Source organism: Phyllobates terribilis, unplaced genomic scaffold (genome assembly GCF_046119375.1).
Source record: "Phyllobates terribilis strain yellow unplaced genomic scaffold, ASM4611937v1 Scaffold_1__5_contigs__length_1240528914, whole genome shotgun sequence".
NCBI classification, from domain to species: domain Eukaryota; kingdom Metazoa; phylum Chordata; class Amphibia; order Anura; family Dendrobatidae; genus Phyllobates; species Phyllobates terribilis.
Genome location: NW_027362761.1, coordinates 1122361864 through 1122382170, shown reverse-complemented (window position 1 = coordinate 1122382170; position 20307 = coordinate 1122361864). Strand labels below are relative to the sequence as shown.

At 46.7% G+C, this 20307-nt stretch overlaps 1 protein-coding gene across 3 annotated transcripts in view; it reads left to right on the top strand.

The window, feature by feature from the left end:
* Window positions 1–20307, top strand: part of LOC141161679 (cytosolic beta-glucosidase-like) — a 121281-nt gene that overhangs the window by 88999 nt on the left and 11975 nt on the right. For all 3 annotated transcript variants that reach the window (XM_073646824.1, XM_073646835.1, XM_073646846.1), the window contains exons 3-5: window positions 2261–2488; window positions 3880–4682; window positions 14529–14652. In XM_073646824.1, the coding sequence (XP_073502925.1) occupies window positions 2261–2488; window positions 3880–4682; window positions 14529–14652 (1155 nt within the window). The remainder of the gene's footprint in view (window positions 1–2260; window positions 2489–3879; window positions 4683–14528; window positions 14653–20307) is intronic.

Sequence of the window (20307 nt, the reverse complement as noted above, 5' to 3'; positions counted from 1 at the left end):
TCCCTTTATGCTATAGGTCTTCGTTCAGACTAGCCGAGGACTAAGGCTGGTCTGTTCGCTAGGAACAGGTAGCCCGCTACATCGTAGAGATTCAGCTTAGTCTTACTGTAGGGACAGCTTTCCCCTATCTTTCCTTAGTTCATGTTGCAGATCATAATACCAGAAATCTCACAGAACTGGAAGAATAGATGAAAATCCCTCAAACAAGAATTGAAAGACTCTTGTCTGGCTACAAAAAGCGTTTGGAAGCTGTGATACTTTTCAAAAGGTGGTTCTATTAGATACTAACCATGCATGGTGCCCAAACTTTTGCAGCAGCCCATTTTCCTTTTTGTAAATTTTAAAATGTGAAAGATGAAAATATATTTCTTTTTTTTTGTCTAAAATACAAGGGAAATATGTCATCTATAACTTTAGACCTTTTAGAAATCATTGTATCTTCAACCTGCTTAACTGTTCACAATAACAGTCATTTTTACCAGGGGTGCCCAAACTTTTACATGCCACTGTATATTGAGAAGTGATCTTCCATTCTCTCTGCAGTTCTTCGGTTGCATTTAACCATGTGTACTAAACTGTAAAGCTATATGCGATGGTCTGTGTCTCGGCGTAACGTCCATTGTGTACAACCGTGGTCATAATTGTTGGTACCCCTCGTTTAAAGAAAGAAAAACCCACAGTGGTCACAGAAATAACTTAAATCTGACGAAAGTAATAAATTAAAAATCTATGAAAATGAACAAATGAAAGTCAGACATTTCTTTTCAACCCTGCTTCCACAGAATTTTAAAAAAGAATTAAACTCATGAAATAGGCCTGGACAGAAATGATTGTTCTTCTTAACTTAATATTTTGTTGAACAACCTTTTGAGGCAATCACTGCAATCAAACGATTCCTGTAACTGTCAATGAGACTTCTGCACCTCTCGACAGGTATTTTGGCCCACTCCTCATGAGAAAACTGCTCCAGTTGTCTCGTGTTTGAAGGTTGCCTTTTCCAGACGGCATGTTTCAGCTCTTTCCAAAGATGCTCAATAGGATTTAGGTCAGGGCTCATAGAAGGCCACTTCAGAATAGTCCAATGTTTTCCTCTTAGCCATTCTTGGGTGTTTTTAGCTGTGTGTTTTGGGTCATTATCCTGTTGCAAGACCCATGACCTGCAACTGAGACCAAGCTTTCTGACACTGGCCAGCACCCTCTCTCTAGAATCCCTTGATAGTCTTGAGATTTCATTGTACCCTACACAGATTCAAGACACCCTGTGCCAGATGCAGCAAAGCAGCCCCAGAACATAACAGAGCCTCCTCCATGTTTCACAGTAGGGACAGTGTTCTTTTCTTGATATGCTTCATTTTTCCATCTGTGAACATAGAACTGATGTGCCTTGCCAAAAACTTCCATTTTTGTCTCATCTGTCCATAGGACATTCTCACAGAAGCTTTGTGGCTTGTCTGGCTTTTTTATGATTTTTTTTTTAACAATGATGTTCTCCTTGGTCGTCTCCCATGAAGTCCACTTTGGATCAAACAATGACGGATAGTGCGATCTAACACTGATGTTCCTTGAGCTTTAAGTTCAACTTTAATCTCTTTAGAAGTTATCCTGGGCTCTTTTGTTACCATTCGTATTATCCGTCTCTTTGATTTGTTATCAATTTTCCTCCTGCGGCCACGTCCAGGGAGGTTGGCTACAGTCCCATGCATCTTAAATTTCTGAATAATATGTGCAACTGTAGTCACAGGAGCATTAAGCTGCTTGAAGATGGTCTTATAACCTTTACCTTTAACATGCTTGTCTATAACGTTCATTCTAATCTCCTGAGACAACTCTTTCCTTTGCTTCTTCTGGTCCATGTTGAGTGTGGTACACACCATGTCACCAAACAGCACATTGAGTATCTGTAGCCCTATATACAGGCCCACTGACTGATTACAAGATTGTAGACACCTGTGATGATAATTAGTGGACACAACTTGATTTAACATGTCCCTTTTGCTACATTATTTTCATCATCATTTCTGTCCAGGCCTATTTCATGAGTTGAATTTTTTTTAAATTCTGTGGAAGCAGGGTTGAAAAGCAATGTCTGACTTTCATTTGTTCATTTTCATAGATTTTTAATTTATTATTACTTTTGTCAGATTCAAGTTATTTCTGTGACCATTGTGGGTTTTTCTTTCATTAAACGAGGGGTACCAACAATTTTGACCACATCTACACAAAGACCTATAATAAAGCACTGCCTGTTTGCCTTTCGCAGGAGGATGGGATGCAGATGGGAAAGGCCTGAATATCTGGGATACGTTCACTCATCAGGGAGGAAATTGCGTTTTTGAGAACCAGACTGGAGATGTCGCTTGTGGCAGCTACATACTGTGGGAAGAAGATGTGAAATGCATCAAACAGCTTGGATTGACTCATTACCGCTTCTCTCTTTCCTGGTCACGTCTGTTACCTGATGGGACGACAGGTTTTATCAACCAGAAAGGTAATTGTTTCTTACAGATACAAGGTTGAAGCTTTAATCAAGGTTATTGCTATTGTCTGGCATAATTAATTTTGGGTGTTCACCAGAATCAATCTTGTACGGGTACACGCAGAAGATCAAAGAGACACTCTGCGGTATATTTCCTGTCTATTAGTCTCATGGCCTAATCAGCATTTTATGTCATGGATTGACTTGGCTGAACTGATATGTTGTCTATGTTGTCTACATGTACATTTACAAAATGTTATGACAATTACATAAAGAGATTCACAAATCAAGGATGACTATAAAATAGTATTGATAGTGGTGCTGAGATTGAACATATTCCGCCCAAGTACTGAACCATAATACTCTCCTGTAAATACCAAGCCTTAGGATGCTTTCACTTTGCGTTCAGGCACCTGTTCAGTGGCCCCGTTGGGGCTTACATCCGAACCCCCCCTGCAAAACGGGATTCGGGTGTATGCTCCAACGGGGCCATAGACTATAATGCTGTTGGTGCTCTGCCGTGCATTATTTTCAGGCTTATATGCCGTCTACTATGTCTGAGTGTCCACCTCCAGTAGGCGTACATTCCCGAAAATGATGCACGACAGAGCACACGTTCAAGTGCCATTATAGTCTATGGCTCATTGGCCAATACGCCTGAATCCTGTATTTTGCGGGGGGTTTGGACACAAGTCCTAACAGAGCCAAGGAACGGGTGCCTGAACGTGATGGGATAGCACCCTAAAAACGCCCATAGACCTGAAAGAAAAAGCTGCCAAATCTGCTAATTTAGTGATTTTGGCAGGACTATAGGCGTATGGAGGCCTGCCAATTCTCTCCTGGCAGATGGTGTTAGGGAAGAGATCGTGCATGCTGAATTTTACCCCAATCCGTTTGTTCTTATGGGAGATAAGCCACCATAATAAGTGCCTGGCAGCACCTTAGAGGGAATCGGTCATCAAGGTACACCCCTGGTCTGGTAGCTCTTGTAAAAATAAGTCAGTCCATACCTTTTAGAAAATCTGAAGTTCTGTCACTTAAGAAAAAAAGTTTTTATTAATATGCAAATGAGGCCACAAGTGCTCTGGGCAGAAACTACTGACCTGGCTACTAAACTGGGTCTTGCGAATCGATCTCCATCAACTCTAAAGAATAACCTTTTGCTTGATTGACTTTTCTATTACCAAAAATATAATGTCTTAGAGGGGATGTGTAATCGGTAAATAACCTATTAAAATCGTGTTTTTATGTTAAATATTGTTTTGTAAAAATATATTTAACAAAAATCTGATTTAAACAATAGGTCTTTTTCTGATGACTCATTCCCTTTAAGATACCGGTACAAAATGGTTATTATGTCATAATATTACATTGTTTCTAACTTAATGCTGTCATCAAATCAGGGGTTGACTATTATAACAAGTTGATCGACACTCTTCTTGCGATGAATGTAACTCCGCTGGTGACACTCTATCACTTTGACATGCCTCAAACCATTGAAGACCAAGGTGGATGGGACTCTGAGAAGACGGCAGAAGTCTTTGAGCAGTATGCAAAATTCTGCTACTCTACCTTTGGTGACAGGGTCAAACTGTGGATTACCATTAATGAGCCATATATTGTTGCCAAGCTTGGCTATGAGGAAGGCCTAATTGCCCCGGGGAGAGGAGAACCAGGCTTTGGTGCATATCGGTCTGCTCACAACATGATAAAAGCCCATGCCAAAGCATGGCATGCATACAACAAGTTTTTTAAAGAAAAGCAGAAAGGCCTCGTGTCTATTGCTCTTAATTCTGATTGGGCAGAGCCTTTCAATCCCAATTCTGCTGATGATAAAGAAGCGTGTGAGCGATATTTGAAGTTTAACCTAGATTGGTTTGCCAAGCCAATCTTCATAGATGGGGATTATCCTGCAGTGATGAAATCAGAGATTTCCAAAAAGAGTAAAGAAGAAGGTTTAATGACCTCTCGACTCCCAGAATTTACAGATGAAGAAAAGAATATGATAAAAGGCACAGCCGATTTCTTCTGCCTAAACTATTATACTACTCGAAAAGTGAAACCACTCAGTGCAAATCAAAGTGGGCCAAGTTATAACTCTGACATGGGAGCGGAAGGAATTAAGGATCCAGAATGGCCTATAGCAGGAGTGGAATGGCTAGCTGTTGTTCCTTGGGGTCTTCGTAGACTGCTGGCTTATATAAAGGTATGTGGTGAAAGAGAATAAAGGCTATTATACACGCGTATTATAATAGTGATACTGAAGTAATATGACTTATGTTCTTGAAGCAGCCGATAGACATGCAGTCTAGATTCCTGATTACTTCACCCATAGTCCCAGATTCTAATCAAGAACTGCAATAGGCTCTTAAGCAGTTTTTACTCAGTGTTTATTGGTAAAGCCCCCTCTATTCAGGTCCATTACAGCCAAGGCTATGAACATACTTCTCTGCTACTAAAAGCACAACATCAGCACAGTGTGAACACCCCCTAAAGAGTCAAGAGGCTACCATTACATATTAGGCAATCCCTTACCCCCTGCCATCTGCCATCAGAGAAGAGTATGGACACCAATGTACACATCAGATGGCTGTCTGGTTTGACTGATGTTCATTTAATGGCCACCTTAACTCTAAACAGATTTGACTAGCGAGATTAGGTGGGGCACATAATAACTTTAGCCATATATTCTCTTGTCCAACATTCATGGTCTGACAGGTCTCCTTATCCGAACTCAACATCCTCATATGTTCCTATAAGGCTGTTGAGCGTGTGCGAGGAGACCCTCAGCAGGCCCGTACTTGGACTGCGATTGTCATTTGTGTGAAATTGTTATAAGCAATATGCATATATTATTCTGGAATGATTGATTGAACTATCAGTCTTTGCCTTTACTTATTCATAGCTAAATGTAAAAAAAAAAATTCCTAAAATATACTGTGTGCAGAAATATTAAGAAAATAACTATTTTGACCATATTATAATTTTTAGGCATATTTTGCAACTCCAAGCTGTATAAACTAGAATACTGATTGGTCTAGAGCTGCAACCTCCCTGGAGGCCCAGAACTATAAGGTTTTCAGTGCTCAGAGGTATGGCCAAGGTAAGGAAGGCTGAAAGCCGACCACCACTGAACAAGATTCAAAAGCTGAAGCGTCAAGACTGGACCAAGAAATGGCTAGACAAGCAGTGGAGACTTCGATACTGCGATGGAGAAGTTGTAACACGGGCACTTTAGATGCTGCGACACAGAAACACAGAGCAGCCAATATGGGGTTAATAAACAGGGGAAGTTTATAATAACAGGATAAATCTCCATGCAGGGAGTATCAGGGGGAAAGACAAGGGAAAAGCAGGTAAAAGTCTGTCACTGACAGTTCACAGTTTAACTGGATGTAGCAGAGTCGAACCGGTTATAATAAACAGTTTTTTTCACTTAGCTGACTCTCGCTCCTCCCAAGGCAGATGCACGCTGATGCCGGTGTTGATTTTTCAGGCGTCCCCGCCCAAACAATGCTTTGTCTTCTGGCGGCAGCGGGCGGTCTCCGGTTTTACCCGCTGAGCCCCTAGTCCATAACACGGCACCTCACGTGCCCGGCTCCACCGACCCTGCGTCTCTTCTCTAGTCGGCTTGACTCCTCCGGTCGACTGCACTCGGCTCTTGCTCCCAGTCCTGGAGCCAGGAGCCTGGACCCTCTCACGCTGCTCTGCTGAGCCGGACCTAGCTCCGCTTTCCCGCGCAAAACGTACTCGTCTCTTCCTCTCAGGAGTCTTTGTCACCTGACCTCCCAGCTCCCTCTCTCGACACACCCCCTGCTTCCCTGTCACATGACTCCTCTGCTTGCAGTCTGTCTTCCCCCTGCAACAAGAGGTACGGCCCCGGCAGTTCCGGATCCCTTGCTCTGAAAGCACTTACACCCCGGTTTTCCCCCTTACACTCCCGCTCTCATTTCACTCGCCATTCCACGGGCGAGAGTTCCTTCATCAAACGTTCACATTCTTGGACTTCCTGGATAATACGGTACCATATGAATTGATCTTGTTCGTAACGGTGAGGAGGCACTCCTGCTGTTGTCCTTTCTGACCGGCATAACCCAGTTTGACCGATGGGGGGTGCAGGGTCACTCGGATTTCCAATCTCCGCCTGCCCGGTGGCTTCAACTGATGTTGCTCCCTCGCCGCCTGCACTGGGGACTGCAGGTAATCGAGGGCTGGGGCTCGAAGGTAGAATCAACAACTCTTCTTCGTCCACATCGTGGCTTGGGGCAACGGTGACAGGTCTCTCTTTAGAAGCAGGTGATTCTTCTCCACCCTCGTCATCTTTAGACAGACAGGGTCGCACCATACTACGATGAACCACTCTGGTAGGGGCTCCTTCAGCCCCCTCGGGTTGAACTTCATACACAGGTCCTTCAGCGCCAATCCTGCGCTTCACTCGGTGCGGGGTCTGTTCCCACCGCCTACTCAATTTGCCCCGGGGCCGCCTGTTCCGAACCAACACCCGCTCCCCGGGGCTCAGAGCTGTCCCTCGAAGAGGCAATGTCTCATAATGTTTGAGCTCCTGAAACTTTTGTTGTACCAACCGTCGGAGGGTCTGCAGTCGATGCCGATGTTCTCGGACCCAGGAAGACACCCCCGTCCGTGGGTAGTCCTCCTCGGGGTCCAGCTCTAACTCTGTGATCTCTCGCCCCTTTCTTCCGAACAGCAAGGTGTAAGGAGTGAACCCCGTCATAATATTTACTCGGTTGTTGTAGACCCACATCAGCTCGGCCACAAACTCAGGCCATCGTACCTTCCGATCTTCCTCCAACGTGCGGAGCATTTGGATCAGTGTCCGATTAAAGCGTTCCCAGGCCCCATTTCCTTGAGAGTGGTAAGGAGTAGTCCGTGACTTCTCAATCTTGTACAACCGGTGCAGCTCTTCCATCACCCGGCCTTGGAAGCAGGCGCCTTGATCGGAATGAATCCTCTTTGGGCAGCCGTACACCCGAATGAAGTCTCGGCAGATGGCCTGCGCAGCTGACTCGGCGGTCTGGTCTCTGGTCGGGGTCACTACCGCAAACTTGGTGAAGTGGTCTGTCATTACCAGGCAATGTTCATACCCGAGATGCGCCGGTCAAATAGTCGATCATCAGCACCTCCAAGGGGGCAGAAGTCACAATAGTTTGTATGGGGACCCGCTGCTCCAGGGGCTTTACCAGCTCACAGCTCCGACATCTTCGACAAGTGTCTTCTATTGTTGCTCGCAGTCGGGGATGATACACCAGCCTCTGCAACCACTGAAACGTCTTCTCTGGTCCGAAGTGAGCCCCTCGTTCATGAGCCTCCTTAGCCACTACTCCGACCAACTTCTCTGGGATCACCACTTGCCAGGTGGTCCCGAACTCTTGCAGTAGCTGCACCCGTCGGTACAGCAGCCCATCTCGCAAACACAGTCTCTCCCATTGTCCCAGCATTTTCAGTGCTCCCGAGGACAGGGTACGCCTCTCTTCTCGACTGGGGACTTGCCGCAAAGCCACCCATTGACGTAATTGAGCAACTTCTCTGTCAGTCTGTTGAAGTCGGATCCAGTCATCTCTTGGCCGCCCTAGCACTTGTTCTTCCGACGTCTCTCCGATCTGTCCCTGCGGTGCGGCCGGCGGTCCCACGAAACTTCGGAAGCTAGGGGTCTCATCCGCCTCCAAATCTTCATCGCGGTCATGATCAGGCCGTTCATATGTCACTCTGGAGAGGGCGTCGGCGTGAGTATTCTCTGCCTTAGGCCGGTAGGCGATCTTATACCGGTACCTGGCCATGCGGGCCACCCACCACTGCTCCAGGGCCCCCAATTTCGCATTCTCCAGGTGGGCCAGCGGGTTGTTATCTGTTCTCACCAGTACTTCAGACCCAGACAAATATTCTGCAAACTTCTCGGTCATTGCCCAAACCAGAGCCAGCAACTCTAATTTGAAAGAGCTATAATTATCTGGGTTCCTCTCGGAGTCGTGAAGGGAGCGGCTGGCGTACACAATCACGCACTCTTTCCCCTCTTGTACTTGGGATAACACGGCTCCCAGACCATGTAGGCTCCCATCAGTGTGGAGTATGAAGGGTTGGGAGAAATCTGCATAGGCAAGTATTGGGGCCTCGGTCAGTGCCATTTTTAGGGCACGGAAGGCCTCTTCCTGGCTGCTTCCCCACCGAATCGCATGATTCTTGGAGCCCGCTGGCACTCCCTTAAGTAGCTCCAGCAATGGGTTGGCTATACGGGTGAAGTTCTTCACGAATCTTCGGTAGTACCCGGCAAGTCCCAGGAAGGCCCGAACGTCCTTCACTGTCTTCGGGGTAGGCCACTCCAGTACGGCGGCCACCTTTTCCTGGGTGGGCCTGACTCCTTCACCGGACACAGTATGACCGAGATATTCGATCTGTTTGCGGAACAGGTGGCACTTCTGGGGCTTCACCTTTAGGCCATGACTCTGTAGGCGACTCAGTACTTGCTCCAGTCGCTGGAGATGCTCCTCGAAGGTCGCGGCATAGACAGTTATGTCGTCAAGGTAAATCAGTGTTGCCTCGAAGTTCAAATCGCCGAGGCACCTCTCCATCAGACTCTGGAACGTCCCGGGGGCGTTAGTCAGGCCGAAGGGCATCCGATTGAACTCGAACAGTTCCATGGGTAATATGAATGCCGTCTTTGCACGGTTATGTTCGGCCACGGGCACCTGCCAGTACCCACTGGCCAGATCCAAAGAGGAGAAGTATCTTGCCTTCCCTAAGGCCGACAGGGACTCTTCGATTCGGGGTAGTGGGTAAGAGTCCCGTACTGTACAGGCATTCAGTCGTCTATAGTCCACACAGAACCGCAGGGTCCCATCTTTCTTCCGGACCAGGACAATTGGGGCTGCCCACGGACTCTGACTCTCCCGCATCACACCATTCTGTAACATATGGGCTAGCATCTCCTTAACTTCTTTATACATCTGGGGAGGTATCTCTCGGTATCTCTCCCGCACTGGGGCAGCGGTCCCCGTGGGAATCTCGTGAGTAATGGCTTCGGTGCAACCAAAATCATCCTCATGGCGAGCAAAGACTTCCTGGTACCGCTCCAGCACCTCCTCAACCTGCTGCACCTGTCGAGGTGTAAGTCCCGTCAATTCAGCCCGCATTCGTTCTAGGATTCTTCGTCCCCCCTTCGCACTAGCCTGGTGGGATTCTGGTGGCACGGTGACCGCCAGAGTCCAGGGGTCTCCTCGTACAACGGACAGCTGTACCACATCAGGTCGCACCAACTTCTCTGGCTTTCCCAGAATCTGGGCTATTTCCGCCCTGGGAGGGAGTGTGAGATCATCTTCGCCCAGATTAACACACCGCACTATAACATTGCCACCCTGGACAGTGGCCAGTGTTCGAGCCACCAAGAGTCCGGGCGGTACTTTGTCCATCGATGTTGGTTCTATCTGAACTTCGACCCCCTCAAGAGGTGTGCAGGCTCGTGTGGGTAACGTGAGTACAGTTTGCCCGGGCGGTAAGGTGAGCGCCGCAGCTGCTGGCACTATTATTTTCCTTAGCCTGGGCAGCTCGGATTAGTTGTTGAAAGATCCTCCTTTGGGGAGTTTGCGGGTCCCACTGGTCTAGAGGCATCTTCTTTGGCTCACTAAGCAGGATTTGCCAGATCTCTTTCAGCACATTCATTCCGAGGGTCACCGGGGGTCCACTTCCGGTTCCCCCTGTGACCAGGTCGACTCCTTTTTTTCCCACATCTTTTCCACACACTCGGATCTTCATCCACACCACGCCTGCGACCGGGATGGGTAATTGATTAGCTGCCGTGAGTCTAATTACTGGTCCCCATTCAGGCCGCGCTATCTCTGGAAATCGCTTTGGAAGTAGGCTTCTGTCATCGTAGTCACCTGGGATCCCGTGCAAATCAGGTAGTGAACAGCCCGACCGCTTATTTCGGCCCAGACAGTCGGACTGGTGGAAACTAGGTCCTTGGGACTTCCTCTTTTTCTTTCCCCTTCCTCAGGCTCCGTGCTGTGTCCCCTGAACACGGAGCCCGCTAGTTTAACGGCTGCCGCGACAGGGGCAGCCCTCGGCTAGCACAGCCTCTGGCGTAATGTCCTGCGCCTCCACACTTCCAGCAGGTCTTGTCTCTGTCTGTGTATTGCTGCCTCACTTCTCTCCGGAACGCTCCTGCGGGGGGGGCCTGAATTCAATTCTTTCCCTAACTGGGGCAATCGATCTGGGTATCTCTGGTGTCGGGGCAGGGGTCTTCTTGAGAATGGACCTTTCACCCCGCATCTCCTGTATCTCCTTTCGCATCTCTCGAGCCCATTCCGGTTCAGCTGCAGGCGGGGTGGGTACCTCATTACTCCGGACCATCCCTGCCAGGGCCGTCACCCCCATCTCCTGCTCTCTCACACGTGCCTCCGCCCCCACTTCTAGAAAAGTCATACGTGGGTTAGCGCGCAGGCGCTCCCGCAAGGCCTGCTTCAGCTGCACATCCCTGAGGCCTGCCACAAACTGGTCCCTTAAGATCACGTCAGGGGGGCCCATTCCCAAATTCCCCATGTTGACTTTTCTAGTGATATAGGCATGCACCCTCTGTAAGGCATTAACATACTGCGTCACAGTCTCCCCCTCCTGCTGCACTTGGTGAAACAGCCGTATCCTCAGCTCTCCTACATTGGTGGGATCCCCATGCATCTCCTCCAGTATCTGCACCACTTTTTCTACAGTATCCCGGTCATGGGGAGGGCGGTACATCACGGATTGTCGGGCCTCGCCGTCCAGGGCCAGTAAGGCTATTTAGGCTTGCATAGCTGTGGTCATCGGATGCATACGTAACATACTCCTAACTCTCTCAATCCAGTCCCACAGCATCATATTGTGCCCGGTGAACTTTGGGAGATTGCTGAGCATGGTCCCCAGCGGCAAGCTAGATTTAGGGGCTCCCAGGATGGACTGCTCTGCAGTGTCTGTGTCTAACGTCTGCATCCTGCCGACTACGCCAAATGTAACACGGGCACTTTAGATGCAGCGACACAGAAACGCAGAGCAGCCAATATGGGGTTAATAAACAGGGGAAGTTTATAATAACAGGGTAAATCTCCACGCAGGGAGTATCAGGGGAAAATATGGGGGAAAGACAAGGTAAAAGCAGGTAAAAGTCTATCACTGACAGTTCACAGTTTAACTGTTTGCAGCTCAGTCGAACCGGTTATAATCAACAGTTTTTTCCACTTAGCTGACTCTCGCTCCTCACAAGGCAGATGCACGCTGATGCCGGTGTTGATTTTTCAGGTGTCCCCGCCCAAACAATGCTTTGTCTTCTGGCGGCAGCGGGCGGTCTCCGGTTTTACCCGCTGAGTCCCTAGTCCATAACACGGCACCTCACGTGCCCGGCTCCACCGACCCTGCGTCTCTTCTCTAGTCGGCTTGACTCCTCCGGTCCACTGCACTCGGCTCTTGCTCCCATTCCAGGAGCCTGGACCCTCTCACTCTGCTCTGCTGAGCCGGATCTAGCTCCGCTTTCCCGCGCAAAACGTACTCGTCTCTTCCTCTCAGGAGTCTTTCTGTCACCTGACCTCCCAGCTCCCTTTCCCAACACACCCCCTGCTTCCCTGTCACATGACTCCTCTGCTTGCAGTCTGTCTTCCCCCTGCAACAAGAGGTACGGCCCCGGCAGTTCCGGATCCCTTGCTCTGAAAGCACTTACACCCCGGTCTTCCCCCTTACACTGTGTCCTACATGAAAATCATGGTTTTCTTGAAAGAGGAAGCCTTTTTCCTATACTACTGCTTGAAGAAAGTGTCTTCTAAAAGTTGGCAGTTGATTTTGAGTCCATCTTCAGGTTGAAAAGGTGGAACTAGCTCATCTTTAATAAGACCAGCTCAGAGAAGTGCCCATCTCCACCTTGCTGGCATCTGAGTCGAAGTGGAGGTCTGTTACCAATACTGATCCAATCTGGTCCTTCAGAAGTCAGTCCATAACACCTTTAAAAAAATCTGTCTTCAGATATTTCTTGGCCCAGTCTTGACGTTTCCACTTCTGTGTCTTGTTCAGTGTTGGTCGGGTTTGAGCCTTCCATACCTTGGCCATGGCTTCCTGGTTGCTTCACGTTTGATCCTTAGCAAATATTTGGCAGTTAATGTGTGTCTTTATTTCTCAACACCTTTTTTGTGACCGTGTTGACTATTTGCAACAAAACTTTTGATGGTTCTGTGGTCACGTCCCATTATCTTAGCAAGTTCAAGAGGTGCTGCAACCCTCTGTAAGACTTGCAACAATTTTTGACTTCAGAGTCAGTTAAATCTCTTTTTTGACGCTTTTTACCTGAAGAAAACAAGCTGTTTAATAATTCTGCACACCTTGATAAAGGATGTTGTATCATTTAGGCTTCACCCTCCTCATTACACAAATACACATCACCTGATCTGCTTATATACAGCTTGGAGTTGGAAAATCTACGTAAAAATGATGCTAATGGTCAAAATACTCACATAATAATTGATAATCCAGCTTCGAAAAGCCAATTGCTGAAGGTCTTGTTATTATGACTCCTCAATTGGCTGCTTTGTCGGGGAACTGCAGTGACATTATATGATAAGCAAAGTCTATACCGAATACCCATTGTCACTATGGTAGCTCCTTAAACCTTACAATTGGCCGTTCCCTCGTATTAGCTGGAACGATATTGTAGATATGAGACTCTTCATATATTTTATATTTAATTATGAAAAGAGCTATCAACTTCCACACTCAACGAGATTGTAATGAAAGACAGACCAGATTCTCCATCATCTAATTACTACCCTGCCACCACATCTAGGGTAAGGAGAAGGAGAGCCGTTCACACAATAGAAGAATAATTATAATATATGGAATGCAAGTTGTAAGCCCATCTACCATGACTTCTAGCGGCACCAGATAAGAACTGAACTTCGGGATTGTTAATGATACTCTTCTATGTATCGCTGGTAATGATCCAGACCTCATTGTTGGAAGATTGTTACTCCTAATGTTTAAACGCTATTTCTGGAGGATGATGGCAAAAAATAAAATAAAATGTTCGCCATTTAAAACGTCGAACGGAGAATGTCCAGAAAATAACAGGTTTATAAGGTGAACATCAATAGCGGAGGCTATTTGAAGCACTATTAAAGCGTAATATTCAACTTTCCCTCTCGTAAAATAACATGTATTACTAATAATTGTCCTGGTTTTATGATTCATATCTAAAAATGAACACTTCTAATTGGCAAGCGTGGCAGAAAAAAAAAGCTGATTATTGATCTGACCAAATGTACTAGCGTTTTATACACCGAATGAAGCTCGGATGGGCATCCTTTTGTAAGAGATTGTTTTAATAACTTACAGTAAATGAAAAACTACTAATCTATTGGGATGCAGTATTAAAAACTAAAGGATATTAGACGATAGATATTTTTTATAGCAATACACGTCTGATGGCAATCAGAAATATATAATGGCAAAATATACTTTTTTTTTTCACTAAATGTGTAAAAAAATTAAGGATTTGATGTCTATGTTCTTATTATTACACATTATTGAGTTTCAGTGGAGTTAAGTTTTTCTTTTACAAGCGGATTTCTTTAAGAAGAGACCCACCAGAAAAAGTAGTTGACCCTTCTAAAATGTAATGAAAATGGTAATGTGTCATCAGGACTATCCTGACTATTATGATCTGTATTAAAAAAAAATTAGAAATTCTGCAGTTTTCACACTGGCCACTAGGGATTGCGCAAAACCTGATTTAAACAATAGAATGATTTTTTTATGTTGTTTTCCTTTCTGTCGACATATTTCATAATGCAAACTGCATCCATTATTATATAGATCTCTTAGACTTGATGAGGCTGGTGTGCATACTATGAAAATCCATCTAAGATTAGATGTACAATCCTTATTGAAAGGTGTTTTTTGTTCTTAATATTAAAATGAGCATTTTAGGAGTGTGGCAGAAAACTGATTTTAATATCAAACTCTACAAATATACAGCAGGCATGGGTTTTCAACTTTGGCAACTAATGATTGTCATGTATCTTTCTAGCGCACATTTGGTGACCCAGACATCTACATCACTGAGAATGGATTTGCTCAAAGTGATCCTCCTGTCCTCCAGGACATACACAGATGGGGATATTTTCAAGAAACTCTGAAGGAAGTTTTGAAAGGTGAAACTTTTTTTTTTTTCATATTTTAGCACATTTTTACTTTTTCTACAAAGTAATATAATGGCAGTTGAGGAGAACTTGCAGGTATGTTGTATGATTTCAGTAAAGGTGGTGTGCCCATTGTGGTCTCTGTTATCAAAGTTCTGCATTTTCCATCCACTAAGAATTTAAAGCTCATTACAAAAGGTAGGAAAATTTAGAACACAGTTTTTCCATCAGAACTCCTTCTCATGGTTGTATCTGCTATCTGTCCTCTCAGTGTTGTATATAGCGGTAGACAGGGGTAGAAGGATGTGCACAGATTGCAGTGGAGAGGGGAGAAAGTGTCTCAGGGAGGGCAGACAAAAAAGGAAATAAGTGCAGAATAGAAGCTGTGCTGATTAGGAGCAATGAAGATAGCAGCAACCTTAATACATACAGACCTGACATCCAGCCTATATTTCTGGAACAGACACTCCCACAGGGAAAAAATATCTGAAACTTGGATCACGCTGCCAACTTTATTTTAGGCGGTTTGAAAATGAATGAAAAAATGAAAATTGCAGACCGAAACCTAGTGTAATTTTATTAACAAGGTAAACACTAAGATATGTAAACATTATTATTTCCATGGCAAATGTGTCCATAAGCTTTAAGTCAGTCCTAGATTCAGAGTTTTCACATTCCCTGACAGCAAACAGATTTTGGAAATAATGACACAAAAAGGCCCAAACTCATAATTTTTTCAAGTGACTTATTTTTTTGTCTTATGATATTCTTTGGCGTTTTTGCGCCAAATTCTTTAAAATAGCGCAGGTGGGTTGATGAATTTTGCACAAAATCAAACATGCTTTCCTTCTGTTTGTTTTACCTTTTTAGTGCAAAGAGTCACATAATCCTTTAAAATTATTATTTATTGTTACAGCACCATTTATTCCATGGCACTTTACATGTGAAAAAGGGGTATACATACAAAAACAATTACAATAATCTTGAACAAAACATGACGGCGACATGAGGAGCGAGGACCCTGCCCACGAGGGCTCACAGTCTACAAGGGATGGGTGAGGATACAGTAGGTGAGGGTACTGCTGGTCGTGCAGCGGTATGGTGGAGCGAGGGTTACTGTAGGTTGTAGGCTTGTCTGAAGAGGTGGGTCTTTAGGTGCGCTTTGAAGGTTTCCACGGTAAGCGAGAGTCTGATGTGTTGGGGTAGAGACTTCCAGAGTAGGGGGGATGCACGGGAGAAATCTGTATGCGATTGTGGGAAGAGGAGATAAGAGGGGAGTAGAGCAGGAGATCTTGTGAGGATCGGAGGTTGCGTGCAGGTAAGTACCGGGAGACTAGGTCACAGATATATGGAGGAGACAGGTTGTGGATGGCTTTGTATGCCGTGGTTAGGGTTTTTTAGATAGAAAATAGCCTCGGCACTCACAAAGTTTTTAATATGCAAGGATTTTAATGCAGTCCACAAAAAACATAAACGTTTCGGTCATACTGACCTTCATCAGTAAACTGTTGGACATAGACAAAAAAAGAAAAAAATTAAAAACCTAACATAGAGTCAGAACATAAGAGGTAAGGTTTCTCCGCAAAATTGGTGTCACATATGTGATAGCACAGTATATACCTAGAGAATGCAGAGATATAGAAGCATAGGGCAACAATCGATATAGAATAAGCACCACCTACCAGACTGCTCGTCAAATGGTAGAAACAAGAAGGACCCAGTGTCCCTAGTTGTGTAGATCTATATGGAGAAAGACATGGGGCTAAGTATATATATATGTGTAGAATTAGCATATTACATGGCAGAAGATCGATAACATGGCTGTCATACCTTAAACCCGTATAGGAAAATAAAGTCCGCAGCAGAACACTGTATCCACCGCTGGTTACAGGTGCTGTGTCTGTGGTGGTGAAGTGGGTCCTATCTAAAGGGAAAGCGTGGGACTATCAGCTGTGCTCGGCCAATAGCGGCAAGTTAAGATGCATCAGTGCATGCTGGCCGGAAGTGTTCCTGTGACGTCATCGGAAGTGACGTATCGCTATGCAGAAGGGAGGATTCCATGCGTTACACATACTAGGAAGAGTTCGCTCCACAGACCTGGAACTGAGTGTGCGCACTGGGAGGCATACATTCCAGGCAGGGGCGTACATAGGAATCATGGGGCCCCATAGCAGAAGTTCTAATTGGGCCCCCCCCCCCAAAAAAAAATGTAAATAATTGTCAGGGTCACAGAAGAGCAGATCTTACAACTTTCCAGCCTTTACATAGTAATTTTCCTCCTGCTGAAGTCCTTGATTCCTTTTTCATTGCCCCTATAAAGTATGATGCCAACAAAAGTCCCCCCCCCCCAAACACCGTATGATATCCCCATGGTGAATTCCTCCACATGCACAGTATAATGACCGTACTTTACCCGACCTCAACTCCCAAGGCAAAGTATTGTGACCCCAACACAGTATGATCCCCCAACTGTGACCCCCACACAGCCCTCCATGCAGTATAATGGCCCTACATACAGTATAATGGCCCCACAACTCTCCACACTCCACAGAGTATAATGCACTCGCCATGGTCCTCCACAGAGTATAATGCACTTGCCATGGTCCTTCACACAGTATAAGACACTCGCCACGGTCTTCCACACAGTATAAGACACTCACCATGATCCTCCACACAGTATAAGACACTCGCCATGGTCCTCCACACAGTATAATGCACTTGCCATGGTCCGCCACACAGTATAAGACACTCGCCATGGTCCTCCACACAGTATAAGACACTCCCCATGGTCCTCCACACAGTATAATGCAGTCCCCATGGTCCTCCATGCAGTATAATGAACTCCCTATGGTCCTCCACGCAGTATAATGCACTCCCTATGGTCCTCCACACAGTATAATGCACTCACCATGGTCCTCCACACAGTATAATGCACCCCCCATAGTCATCCACACAGTATAATGCACTCCCCATGGTTCTCCACACAGTATAATACACTCCCCATGGTCCTCCACGCAGTTTAAATCACTCCCCATGGTCCTCCACACATCATAATGCACTCCCCATGGTCCTCAACACAGTATAATGCACCCCATGGTCCTGTACGCAGTATAATGCAGCCCCCCATAGGGTAAAATGCGGTCCCCACCATAGGGTAAAATGCAGCCCCAGTCCTCCAGTATTATCAGTACTCACTGATTTAAAAAAAAAATAAATACATACTTACCGCTCCTCGTTCCCCGCTGCTTCAGTCTCTGCAGCGTGTTTCTCTCATCACCTCAGCAGCTGCCAGCTCCACTGTCTGACAGAGCGTGGTGCGTCATCATGCCACTGCGTCAGACACAGAGGAGCAATGATGGGAGATGACTGTCACATGATGCTCCCTCCTCCATCATTGATTTCAACCAGGGCCGGCTGCAGGTTTTCGTGGGCCCCGGGCGAAAGAGTCTCAGTGGGCCCCGTTAGCACATACCACCATTCATGATGCACAGATACCGCAGAGAAATATGGGTATAGTACACAGGGCCTAGGCTGTCCCCTCGTCCTTCACATATGCAAACATGCACACACAGTACGCCGACATGCACGCACACACACAGTACGCCGACATGCACGCACACACACATTACGCAGACATGCACGCACACACACAGTACGCAGACATGCACGCACACACAGTACGCAGACATGCACGCACACACACAGTACGCAGACATGCACGCACACACACAGTACGCAGACATGTACGCAGACATGCACACACACAAAAAGCAGACATGCACACACAAAGTATGCAGACATGCACACACACATTATGCAGACACGTACGCACACACACAGTATGCAGACATGCACGCACACAGTATGCAGACATGCGCGCACAGGGTAAGCAGATGTGCGATCACACACACACACAGTACGCAGACATGTATTCACATACACGGTACGCAGACATTTGATCACACACGGTAGGCAGACATGTGATCACAAACGGTACGCAGACATGCTATCACACACACGCGGTATGCTGACATGCAGTCACACACACACACGGTACGCAGACATGCGATCACACACACACGGTATGCAGACATGTGATCACACACACACGGTACACAGACATGCAATCGCATACACAGTGCACAGACATGCGATCACACACACAGTACGCAGATATTCACGCGCACACAGTACGCAGACATGCACGCACACAGTATGCAGACATGCGCGCACAGGGTAAGCAGATGTGCGATCACACACACAGTACGCAGACATGTATTCACATACACGGTACGCAGACATTTGATCACACACGGTAGGCAGACATGTGATCACAAACGGTACGCAGACATGCTATCACACACACGCGGTATGCTGACATGCAGTCACACACACACACGGTACGCAGACATGCGATCACACACACACGGTATGCAGACATGTGATCACACACACACGGTACACAGACATGCAATCGCATACACAGTACACAGACATGCGATCACACACACAGTACGCAGATATTCACGCGCACACAGTACGCAGACATGCACGCACACAGTATGCAGACATGCGCGCACAGGGTAAGCAGATGTGCGATCACACACACACACAGTACGCAGACATGTATTCACATACACGGTACGCAGACATTTGATCACACACGGTAGGCAGACATGTGATCACAAACGGTACGCAGACATGCTATCACACACACGCGGTATGCTGACATGCAGTCACACACACACACGGTACGCAGACATGCGATCACACACACACGGTATGCAGACATGTGATCACACACACACGGTACACAGACATGCAATCGCATACACAGTACACAGACATGCGATCACACACACAGTACGCAGATATTCACGCGCACACAGTACGCAGACATGCACGCACACACAGTACGCAGACATGTACACACACAAACACATACACAGATATGTACACATACAGACATACACACATATTTGAACACATTCTTAAAAACACATAAAACACACATAAATATATATACACAGTCATGCACACACACACACAAGACACATTAGTAATATATTTAAAATGGGGAATGGGGAATCTGGCGACAAGCCTCACTTACCTGCCCCCGGCCTGTCTCCCATTCAGCTGTGCAGAGCCGCCAGCATGTCTGATGGCCATCACAGACATGGCCCTGGACCATCAGGGGGGCTCGTTCACTGTCGAGGCCCTGGACAATCAGGGGGGCCTCCTCACCGTCGGGGTCCCCTGTACCATCAGGGGGACCCCCTCACCGTCGAGGCCCTGAACCATCAGGGAGGCCCCCTCATTGTTGGGGCCCTGGACCATCAGGGGGGCCCCTCACCGTCGGGGCCCTGGACTATCAGGGTGGTCCCCTCACCGTCAAGGCCCTGGATCATCAAGGGGGGTCCCCTCACCGTCTGGGTCCAGGCCGCTCCCCCAGCATCTGTACAGCCAGGACCTCACTCCGGCGCTGCAGCTTGTCTGCTGGCACTTCCCCAGACATAGCCGTGCTGTGTGTAGCTGTGTCTGCTAGTAATGACGCGGCAGGGGCGACATACAAGCACAATTAAAGGTGCAGTGTCACCCCTGCGTGTCATTACTACCATACACAGCCGCATAGCGCGCAGCTATGTCTGAGGAAGTGCCGGCAATCTA